Here is a 12,261-nt window from a genome sequence, read left to right as displayed (position 1 = left end):
AGAATAAACCTGCCTTTGTTATATATAATTATTATAACATCCATCCATCCATCCATTATCTACCACTTATCCAGGGTCGTGTCGCAAGGCCAACAACTTTAGCAGGGAAGCCCAGACTTCCCTCTCCCCAGCTCAACCAGCTCTTCCGACGGGATCCCAAGGCGTTCCCAGGCCAGCCGAGAGACATAGTCTCTCCAGCGTGTCCTGGGTCGTCCCTGTGGCCTCCCGCCAGTGGGAGATGTCCAGAACACCTCTCCAGGGAGGCGTCCAGGAGGCATCCGAACCAGATGCCCGAGCCACCTCAACTGGTTTCTCTCAATTAGGAGGAGCAGCGCTTCGAATCTGAATCCCTCCCGAATAACCGAGCTTCTCACCCTATGTCTAAGGGAAAGCCCAGAGACCCGGCGGAAAAAACTAATTTCGGCCGCTTGTATCCGGGATCTTGTTCTTTCGATTCATGACCCACAGCTCGTGACCATAGGTGAAGGCAGGAATGTAGATTGACCAGTAAATTGAGAGCTTCGCTTTTCGACTCAGCTCCTTCTTCACCACAACAGACCAATACAGACTCTGCATCCCTAATAAACACTTGCTGGAAATCCCTATGTTCATGACTGAGGTGTTTTGTTTCAAACAATGCCCGACGCCCGTAAGCCTCAAGACAGATACCGACGTCGAATTGATGTATCGAGGCCTGAGAGGCAAATGGTGACCGTACCGTAAATACCCTGAAAATAAAGGTGGAAGTCTGTCATTAAAGCATATCTTCGCCGTTTCCAAAATTTGGGGTGGTGTTTAGAACGTGAATGAAGAGATGACTAAGCTTGCGTAATTAGAGCATGAGCTGAGCTTATTCACGAAATCATGTAGAGAGAGCAATAATACATGAGATAATCATTACTCTATCCATATTAGATATGAATTTTAACACATCTTTGTCTTATGTCCATCAAATAATTCCTATTTAATAATAACATTTTATAATTGCAATAGTATAATTGTAATTTGATCTGAGATTATTATAAGATCAGTGTTGGAGTCAGTGTTTTCCAACATGTGGAACCAAGGCACGACTTTTGCATAAGAAAAGCTTCACGGTAAACCAGCAAACAAATAAAAAGTTTGCGTACTGAAATAATTATCTGATCTTATTTTAGTCACAAATGTAATTAGTGTGACATCTGGGTTTGTATGGTTGTGCCTTTCTACTCTTTATTCTCTTCAATGCCCTTCTCACTTCATCCTTACTAATCTTTGCTACTTCCTGGTCCACAACAGTCACCTCTTCTACGCTTCGTTCGCTCTCATTTTCCTCTTTCATCAATTATTCAAAATACTCTTTCCATCACACTACTGGCATCTGTCAACACACTTCCATCCCTATCCTTTATTACCCTAACCTGTTGCACGTCCTTCCCATCTCTGTCTCTTTGCCTAGCCAACCTGTATAGATCAGTACCTCCCTCCTTACTGTCCATCCTAGCATACAAGTCATCGTAAGCCCCTTGTTTGGCCTTTGCCACTTCTACTTTCACCCTACGTTGCATTTCCCTGTACCCCTGTCTACTTTCTTCAGTCCTCTCAGTGTCCCACTTCTTCTCAGCTAACCTTTCTCTGGATCCACTTCTGCACCTCTTCATTCCACCACCAAGTCTCCTCATCCCCTTTCCTTCCAGATGACACACCAAAGACCAGCTCACATCCTACCTGTGGCACATATCCACCGAGAACATTGATCATCACACCTTTGATTCCTAGCTTCAGGCTCATCACTCTGACACTCCAGGATGTTCCTAAGAAACTCCTCCACGATAACTCCTACTCCATTTCTCTTCCTATCTACACCATGATAGAACAACTTGTACCCTGCTTCTAAACTTCTAGCTTTGCTCCCTTTCCACCTGGTTTCCTGAACACATAGTATGTCCACCTTCCTCCTCTTCATCATGTCAACCAGCTCTCTACCTTTTCCTGTCATCGTTCCAACATTCAAATTCCCTACTCTCAGTCCTAGACTCTTGGTGTTCCTCTTCTCTTTCTCCCTACGAACACACCTTCCTCCTCTCATTCGTCAACAGACAGTAGTCCAGTTTCCACCAGCACCCTGTAGGTCAACAGCACCGATGGTGAAACAGGCCTCGACCGATTCGGTATGGAAGTCATATATTTGATTCGCATGCTTGATTTGGCCAAAGTTTTACGTCGGATGCCCTTCCTGACACAACTCTATTTATCTGGGCTTGGGCAAGAAGACACTAAGTAGAAGTGAGTAGCTACAGGGTAGATTTGACAGATGTGGCAGCTAGACTGTCTGCTGGCTGATGTATGTATAATTGTTGTACACTGGTAAAGCAGTTACTCAGTACTTGAGTATTCTTTTAAGCGAATACTTTTTTTTACTTGTACTTGAGTTATTTTTTTACGACTACTTTTTTACTTTTACTTGAGTAATATTATTTTGAAGTAACGCTACTCTTGAGTAAAAATTTTGGCTACTCTACCCACCTCTGATTGTTACTGAAAACGACTTTGTGTTCATAATGCAGATGCATCGCATACATATTCAACTTATATCCACATACAAAACTGTCTAAAACTTGTACCATACTTTTTAAGTCAAGACAAACGCAAGCAATATGATCAAGCTTCTCCTGTGTTTGTATCCTGATATAACGATGCTGGACACACAACAGTTGAGCAGCTTGAAAGGGTAACGTCAGTGAAACAAATGTGTGTGAGACTTAACCACTAGAAGCACTAGAGACACTTAACCACAAGATGCATGACCTAACAATAGCTACACCAGGGGTCACCAACTAGTCCTTGGGCCAAAGCCCAAAATATGATATTATTACCCTAACCTGCCATACATCCTTTCCATCTCTGTCCCTTTGCCTTGCCAACCTGTATAGATGAGTCTCTCTCTCCTTACTGTCCAACCTAGCATACAAGTCATCGTAAGGCCCTTGTTCAGCCTTTGCCACTTCTACTTTCACCTTCTGCTGGATTTCCCTGTACTCCTGTCTACTTTATTCAGTCCTCTCAGTGTCCCACTTCTTATTAGATAACCTCTTTCTCTGGATCCACTTCTGCACCTTCTCATTCCACTACCAAGTCTCCTTATCTCCTTTCCTTCTAGATGACACACCAAGGAATATCCTACCTGTCTATTTAAAAGAATACACTGGCTTGTGCCCCTTTAAGAGAGAAAATGTTGGGTCCAAGCTTCCAGAGAAGGCATTTAGATCCTACGAATACCATGCATCCCCTTGGCGTTTTGCTTTTATCAAGCTAAACTGTGCTCGGTGCCTATCCTGCCCTAATACTATGCCAAGATGATGTAACTTCCGGCAGAACAACCTGAAGTACTTTTTTAACGAGCCATGTTGTGTGCTTGTGTCACTCAAAGTACTATTTATCAGAAATATAACCAAAGTCTCTGAATCATTTAGCATCATCTTTCTTCACCACAACAGACCGATAGAGTCCACATCACTGCAGATGCCACAGCGATGCAACTGTCGAGCTCATCCACCAACTGAGGACCATGGTCTAAGGTTTGGAGGTACCCCAACGACTTCACACATAGCTTGCAAACCGCTCCAGTGTGAGAGTTGGAGATTGCGGTTTGATGAAGCCAACAGTACCACATCGTCTGCAAAAGGCAGTGATGCAATACTGAGGCCACCAAATGGGACCCTCTCAACGATGGAGAACAAATGTGTAGAACAAATTTCCCCCCACTTAAATGTGTGTGACAATCAGTGGTACTTTAACCTTAGCTCTGCCTAGAAATTCTATCCATAAAGTTTATGGACAGAATCGTGAACAAAAGGGCACCGTTGGCAGAGTCCAATCCTCACTGGAAACAAATAAGACTACCGGCAAAGCGAACCAAACTCTGACATCGGTCATACACGGACCGAACAGCCCTTATCGTGGCGGTCGTTGTGTCCTTGGGCAAGGCACTTCACACACATTGCCTCCAGTGCTACTCGGAGGGGCCGTAGGCGCACACTGGCAGCCACGCTTCTGTCAGCCTGCCCCCAAGGCAGCTGTGGCTACTTAAATAGCTTATGCCACCACAGGGTGAATGTGTGATGCATGAATAATGTATCAATTCCATTGTAAAGCATCTTTGAGTGTCTAGAAAAGCGCTATATAAATCCGATGCATTATTATTATTAATTATTATTAATTAATTAATATTATCAGGGGGTTTGGTACCTCATACTCCCAAAGCACCCCCCACAGAATTCCCAAAACACATGTATTTTGTATGTTGGGCAAACTCCGATGTAGGGATGCTCAGATCCACTTTTTTCATTAACGGTTCAATACCGATACCTTGGGTTCATTATCTGCCAATACCGATCTGATCTATACTAAATCGTCTTTGCACTAGTCCCCCCAATAATATTCAATATATTTCCACCAAAAAAACGTTTTTCATATCTTTGAAATATTTTGTGAACATTTATTGGAATATGATTTTCATTAAATATTTTCAATACATGTATTGAATGTATATTGAATGAATGTAATCATTACTTAAGTGACGGTACACTTTTATTTTCTTACATTCAAGCAGTGTTAATGTTTCAACTGTGCATAATGTGGCCAGGGCTCGCCTGATTCCAAGTGCTTCTGTTTACAAAATGAGTTTGATGTGGCCGAACTTGCTTCTGTCTTCACACTTTCATGTCTGCAGGTAAAGAAATATTCATAGGCTACATGCTTTTTTGCTCTTCATAGTTTAAGAAAATAGATGATCACCAAATGCCACCTTTATGTACAAAATGCCATTACAACAGGCATAATTAAATTACATTATTCTTTGTCTCGCCCACCTCGGCAAACTCTGTTGCCGCTTCCCACGCGGCCGTCTTTTCACGGAGCCTGCCGGCTCGCTGCTCGCAAAGCAAGCCCTGATCAGGCGACGGTGGACCTTCGCGAGAGAAAGAGCTTGGCCAGCAGTAAGACCAACCAGTCTCCACTCACTCTCGCAAAGGTCCCCCGACGGCGGCGCGGCAGCAAGCCAGTGGCAAGGAGGCGGCTTCTCGCTGCCGAACTGCTTTCGCGAGCTGGCGACGCAGGGCCCGCCTTCCTGCCGATGTTCCCCCAGTGCAATTTTGACAGATATTGGCTGCGCCAACGTAGCAAAGGGGAAATATTTACCTCACCATTCCCCGTTTCATCTCGTCATTGGAGACGTGAACGTGCGCGCGCCCTGGAGATGAGCCTCTGTGGATCGGGACCATTTTGACAGATACCAGATCCATTTTTTTCCCCAATATCTGGGCCAATACCCGATCCACGTATCGGATCAAAGCATCCCTACTCCCTTGCAGCTTCGAGAACCTTGCTGAACTGGTCCACTTTTCCACGGGCAGGACGAAAACCACACTGCTTCTTCTGAACCTGAGATTCGACATCTCAACGGACCCTTCTCTTCAGTACCCCTGAATAGACTTTACCCAAAAGGCTTTTTAATAAGAGGGACCACAACTCCAGTCTGCTAATTCTGAGGCACCGTCTCCAATGTCCATGCAATGTTTTAGAGGCATGCCAACCAGGACAGCCCCACAACATCAAGAGTCTTTAGAAACTCTTGGTCGATCTTATCCACCCCCGTGGCCTTGTAGCCTTGTTACCGAGGAGCTTGTTAACGACCTCGATGACCTTGACCTCAAAGATAGGAGAGCCCACCTCAGAGTCTCCAAACTCGGCTTCCTCACGGGAAGGCATGCCAGTAGAATTAAGGAGGCCTTTGCAAAGTATTGACACTACGAGTCACAGCGAGGTCAGCAGCACCCCATCCCCACAATACACAGGGTCGAAGATGGTCTGCTTTCCCCTCCTGAGACGGCAGATGCTGGACAAGGATTTCTTCAAAGCCCTCCAGATGTCTTTATCCATGGCCTCATTGAACTCCTTGAGTGCCCTACCGCCAAAGTCAAAAGGCCTGATGGAATTATTTCTTCAACCTGATGGCATCCCTCACCATCTGTGTCCAATAGGTTCGGGAGTTGCTGCCCTGACAAGCACCAACCACTTTATGGCTACAGGCACCAAGCTGGGGGAAAATATGTATGCCAACACCTCCTTGGCGTCTCTCCCTGTAGGCAACTCCAGAGTGAAAGAGTGGACTGGAATCAGAGCCCAAGTTGTGTGTAGAGGTGAGTCCGATTATATCTAGTTGGAGCTTCTCAACCTTGCAAACCAGTTTGGCCTCCTTTTCCCCGAGAGCCAGATTTTGTAGCCATGGAGCAGACCAAGGTCACCACGCAACTCTCTTTGCACAAGTCATCAGATTTATTATTTAAAATATCATTAGTCTCAGCCCTAAAATTTAATGATTTGGGTTTGGTTGGTTTTGGTTTTTGTTAGATTTAGTTTTGCTAGATTTATGTTTCCTTTTGTCTTGTATGATCTGTGTTTTGTTATGTCTTCCTTGTGTCTCCCTTTGTCTCGTCAAGTTTATCATGTCCACTTGTGCTTGTCATCCCACTCCCTTATGTCAGCCGATCAGTTCCCCCAGCCACGTGTGTCTTATCCAGGTGTCTCTCGTTGTCTCATTTGTTGGTGTGTATTTTGTTTCCTGTTTTTGTTCAGTCTTTGTCGGGTCATTGTCCATGTCAAGTCCTTGTTCCTGGTTTCATTACGGATTTATTCCCAGTATTTATTTTTATTTTGAATCCTGTTTTGGACTTTTAGGTATGTGTTTTTTTTGTCTACTCAGGCGCATTATTTGCCTTATTGTGTTTTGTTTATTAAAATACTTCTTGAGTTCACCTCTGCCTCCTCGCCCTGCTTCTCTGCACCTCCCTCCACCTTACCAAATGTGACATAAAGTATATATATATTATGGTTGCAAATTGGCAAATTTTCATTAATTGTACTGTACTGTAGTTGATATTTATGCATCTTAGCAAATAAAACGCTTTTTAACGGCATTATTGTTGTTTAAACCTTAGATCTTTATTAACTCTTTGACTGCCATAAACGTTATAAAACGTTTAGCATAAACCTAGGGAAGGGCGCCGAGGACGTTAAAAGACGTCCCCTATGTTTTTTTTTTTTTTTTTCAAAAACGGGTGCAGGAAAGCCTTGGGCAGCTGTGCTGAAAGTATCAGGCAGATATGATTAGTCAAAGACTCGTTTTGGCCCCTAGAGGGCAGCGATGACTCTCTTTGCACAAGGTTGGATGGGCCGCCCACCGTGGGCGTCAGTAGAAGACGTGAGGCGGAGCTAGAGTGTTGAGGAGACAATGGCTGATCCAAGCCACAATGGCTTGACCAAGCAACCGGTTACAAGCAGCTCAGCTTGAGCATTTTTTTCAAAGACGGAAAGCATCAATCAATACTAAAAAGCGCATTGATGTCAACGATGATGATGACTCCGAGCTCTACGCCAAAGTTGGAAGCTTTGGCCTGTTACTATCACGTAGTAAGCCTCACCGGCTTAGCGCGGCTAGCGCTGCTAAGGCCGGAAAACGCGCACAATAGCCGGCCGGGTACTTCTGCACAAGCGGACATTCGATCGGGCGATGGAGAGTTGGCATCGACCAATGCAGATTGATGATGATGATGATGACGACTCCGAGTTTGACGCCAAAGTTGGAAGCCTGGACGTGTTTACGATCACGTAGTAAGCCTCACCGGCCTAGCGCGGCTAGCGCGGCTAGCGCTGCTAAGGCCGGAAAACGCGCACAATAGCCGGCCGGGTACTTCTGCACAAGCGGACATTCGATCGGACGATGGAGAGTAGTCGAAAAGCATCGACCAATGCACATTGATGATGATGATGATGGTCACTCCCGAGGTTGACGCCGGAGTTGGAAGCTATACGCGGCCGTTATTCTCTCGTCATAAAGCCTCACCGGCTAGCGCTGCTAACGCCGGAAAACGCGGAGCTGCACAAGCGGACATTCGATCGGACAATGAAGAGTACCCCGAGTCCAATGCATATTCATCGGAGGAGCGGGTACAGTCTGATCACGGAGAAGACACTGTTTCTGGACTACGATGCCACCATGAATGGAGTGGATAAAATGGATCAGAACATCTCCTACCACCCGGTATAGCAACTGAAGGACACGGGGAAGCGAGACGTAACGAAACCGTAGCATGATCCTGATATTAGACTTGATGACACACTGCAGTATATACTTGCTATTCCCCGGAAAAAAACGGCCTGCAAGAAAGTGGCACACGCGAAGAGGCAATCTGTTGTGCAAATGCTGTTACGTCTCTTTGCACGCAGGAGAGTGTTACAAAAAGAAAAACTGTCGTTGAAACATCCACATATTTGTAAATAGCACCACAGTTGCACACATTTGTAAATAGTTTGCCAAATTGTTGTCAAATTGTTACACTGTTGAATGTAAATAAACGTATTTTGCTATCAAAAAACACTTTTTCATTCTTGGTGGTAGTGTTTTATAGAAGTAAAGCACTATTTAGGTGTTTGTGGCATCATTCATGGACAAAAAGAAGTGTCAAATTCACTAGAATGCATGAAATAATATCGTTTCACTAAAAGCTTGATTTCTCCGTATTTTGGTCCAACACAGGCGAAATTGGGTCAAACTAACCATTTTCTATTGTTGATTACTAAAGAACGGAATAAGGTAGAAACAAACTCTTTTTTTCTGATGAAAGATGAAAGTCCAATCTTTCATTTGGTAGTACGTGTGTTTCCATAGTCCAAACAGAACATTTTCTGTGGACCTTGAAAATCAGTCAAAATGCTTAAATCGGCTGGCACTGACGGCATCCCTTTTCTGAAAACGTCTGGCAGTCAAAGAGTTAAAAAGAAATGGCCATATTTTGTACTTACCTGATTTACCTGTCTTTATTTATTTTGCCTACATGACATGTGAATTCAACATGTTTATTCACTTACCCACTTTTCTTACCTCTTATAATAATCTTGAAATGGCATAGTCGGATGTTTATGCTTAAGTTACCTTTCACATCTGTTAAAGCGATTTGGAAATGAATTATTCAATCATAACTATACAGTCCAAAGTTCATGTCTGTTAGGGACAGGGAAAAAAAAGATAAAGAATGCCTTAAAAAAAAAAAGTGTAGATACCCTAAGGCAGTGGTCCCCAACCACCAGTCCAGAGTCCAGCCATTTGGCAAATGGCGGCAGAGATATATTTAATCAAAATAATAATAATATAGATATTTTTTCCATTTTATAATTTTTTTGTAGCATATTTGCCCCAAAATGTATATTTACGGTTGGGAATGTTCGCCAACACATCGACAAATATTTGCCAGTCTAATTGTAGTGGAGAATATTCTGAAAATGTCTGTTATCATCCTGGCGTGAATGTGAATGGCATGAATGATTTCACCACACCGCCAACAGATCATTGACAGTCCGTGAAATATCAGTCAGACCATTAACCAGAAAGAAGTTTGATGACCACCGCTGTCCAAATGCAGCCAAATAGCCTGCATAGAGTAAGGCCTCATATACTGGTCAAAATCCTCCTTTTCATTTAAGGTCTGAAATCATGTCTAGCTATGACACAGTATGAATAAACACATTTCCTGAATCCTTGGACTCTGTGGTGAATATTCCAGTTGTTGTATTTTCTGTCTATCAGGTTCCTTGATGCCACAGCGTTTAAATAAAGGGTATAGTTTAGGAGAAAATTGTGAAAAAAATGTGTGCTTCTGAAAGTTTGAATAACTCCAGTGACCTATATTTTTGACAAAGAACTTCACAAAAGCTTAAATGAAAGCTTAGAATATGCCCTTTAAAAGTATACCAAACACATTATCAACCATTGATAAGTGTCTTGAACATTGTTAAAACACAAGCGTAAAAAAAAATAGTATTTTTTTTTACAGGTAGGTCATTTACTTCATGAGGTGATAACCACTAAAAAGCTACCAGTCTGAGAGGTCTATCATATCAAACCATGGTTTGCCCATTAAAAAGGAAAAACATTCAACTCAATGTCAAACATAGCCGTAGATTTTAGGAACACAACTTTTAGCCATAATACCTTGTTATTTTACACATGGACTATGCGTAAAATAAGAATGTTTCTGCCTCATATTGCACTTAAAGTTGTGTGTTTCTAAATCCTAAACAGGCTATACAGTGGAACCTTGGAGTTTGAAGGTCTCGGAATTTGTACAAATCGGACTTCAACCAAAAAATCGGAGTAAAAAATGCCTTGGAGTTTGACCTCGGTCTCATAGTTTGAACACCCAAACAAAGCTGAAAGTACCTTGAACAGGTATCTGAGTGAAGCCGAGCAATGCTCGTGCAGTGCTACGAACCACAGTGGATATAGGAAGGAGATTATCGCACCGTTGTAACTACTGTGACTGACTACTTCCGTAAATACTGGCACGAGGAACACCCGACCACACCCCCCCTTAGCTGTTCAACAACGTGCCTAAATTAAGAGCGCAGGCAAGGACCCCGTAGTAGTCTAACAATATGCCCAAAATACACCATTAACACAATTTACCATTTTTCATCCACTGATGCCATCACACCACAACAAAAACGGTGAGGTATGTTTCATTGTGTAAATACTGTACCAGGTGTACATGTAAAAAAAAAAATAATAATTAAAATGGGAATTTTCTATTTTTGGAGCTTGGGAACGGATTAAATGCATTTACATTATTTCCTATGAGAGAAAAAATTTCGGAGGTTGAACAATTCGGACTTGTAACACTTCACAGAAACAAATTATGTTCAAACTCCGAGGTACCACTATATTAGACATTTAGAATTGATTTTTTGTTTGTTTATTTAGTTGGGGTGAAAGCATTTTACAAAATAAATGAAGACAAGTATTATTTATCTTTTTTTTTGTGCTGATCCGAAAACGATCCGATCAGTGACTCAAATCCATGATCCGATACGAACTGTGACTTTTATGATCCGTTGCACCACTATTATTTATATATTTTTCTCATGATAAATACATTTCATACTCATTCAGGCTGCTTGTGTTACCAGTAGTAACTACAAACTGCTCCTAATCAAGTCATTATATTTTTATTATTGTGAGCAAGTTATCAATTGTTCTTGCATGTCACAATTTCTAAAAACAAGATGTTTTTCTGGACTACTTCAAAAAACAAAACAAAAACAAACAAAAAACAACTGTGAAAATTGAGAGTATACACACACTTCTCCAGGGACCATTATACCACTGCATAAAACACTATCACTCCTACCCCGCCTCAGTTCTACTCTAATCCCTTGTATAGAGTTAATTACATTACAGGAGACCTTGTCATAGTTCATCTTGGTATAATTTTATATATTTCAAAAAACCTGTCAGTTAAACAGGTGCGTAGACTTTTAAGATCCAGTGTGTACATTCGTCCTTACATTAACACACAGACATGCTGACACACATCATACATTTATACATAGAGTACAGTACATACATTCATATACAGATAAACTGTACATGCAAGCACACAAAATTCTATATTGTACTCTTACTGTATATGAATAGATGTTTAGTTATGTGTCTTTGTCGTTAGCTGTTTTAGTTCATGAATACAGGATGACAGTGTGTGTGTGTGGGGGGGGGGGGGGGGGGTGCGCGTGCGTGCGCGTGCGTGCGTGCGCGCCCTTACCCAAGAGTGCTGATAAAGCCATTGACGGTGCCCTCAGCGTACAGGGACACAAGGTCTCCGATGTGCAGGAAGCTGGAAGCCGAGTCCGACATGTTGGCTCTCCAGGTAAAGCGCAAAGTTGGAGCGAGCGCAAACTTGCCTGTACTGCGCCTTTCTTCAGGCCAGTAGTGCGCTCATGCTTTGGTTGGGAGCAGCTGGAGGTCGGGTGTCCGAGTCTTCTATTTTGCTGAGCCACTAGCACGAGCAGTCCGCTCCTACTCTTTTTTTTCAAAGCAGGAAGTGAGCGGAGGTGTTGAGACCAAAGTGCCGCGGGCTTCGCAGGGCACACCCCCTGCTTCAAACTGCACGTGAGCTGACTCAAGATGTTCTGCACTAACCTGACCCACGTCCGTTTATATGCAAATCGGAGGGGCGGGACTTCGCTTTTGAACCAATTTCAGTGGACCAAGATCCTAAAAACTTTATGTCCAAAGTGTAAAAACAAGTGAAAAACTGTAAATAATAAATGTAACAACACTTAACTTTAGATGTGTCGCATGAGCAATGTTTTAGAGGCTACAAATACAGTAAATAACATTTACTATAAGCATTTAGTTAAAACACTTACTAGACATCAGTGCTTGTCACA

At 42.8% G+C, this 12,261-nt stretch overlaps 1 protein-coding gene across 5 annotated transcripts in view; it reads right to left on the bottom strand.

Moving 5' to 3' along the window:
• The window catches only part of itpr3 (inositol 1,4,5-trisphosphate receptor, type 3), a 197,050-nt gene extending 185,046 nt beyond the window's left edge, over positions 1-12,004 (bottom strand). For 4 of the 5 annotated variants that reach the window (XM_086069875.1, XM_086069876.1, XM_086069879.1 and 1 more), the window contains exon 1: positions 11,634-12,000. In XM_086069875.1, the coding sequence (XP_085926001.1) occupies positions 11,634-11,725 (92 nt within the window). In that variant the 5' untranslated portion in view covers positions 11,726-12,000. Of the gene's footprint in view, positions 1-11,633 lie in introns of all 5 variants that reach the window. The other variant, XM_086069881.1, reaches the window with a different exon arrangement.
• Between the last annotated feature and the right edge of the window lie 257 nt (positions 12,005-12,261).

This window comes from Leptonotus elevatus, chromosome 2, assembly GCF_054856555.1.
Source record: "Leptonotus elevatus isolate MCC_2025b chromosome 2, RoL_Lele_1.0, whole genome shotgun sequence".
NCBI classification, from domain to species: domain Eukaryota; kingdom Metazoa; phylum Chordata; class Actinopteri; order Syngnathiformes; family Syngnathidae; genus Leptonotus; species Leptonotus elevatus.
This window is presented reverse-complemented; position numbering and strand designations above follow the sequence as displayed.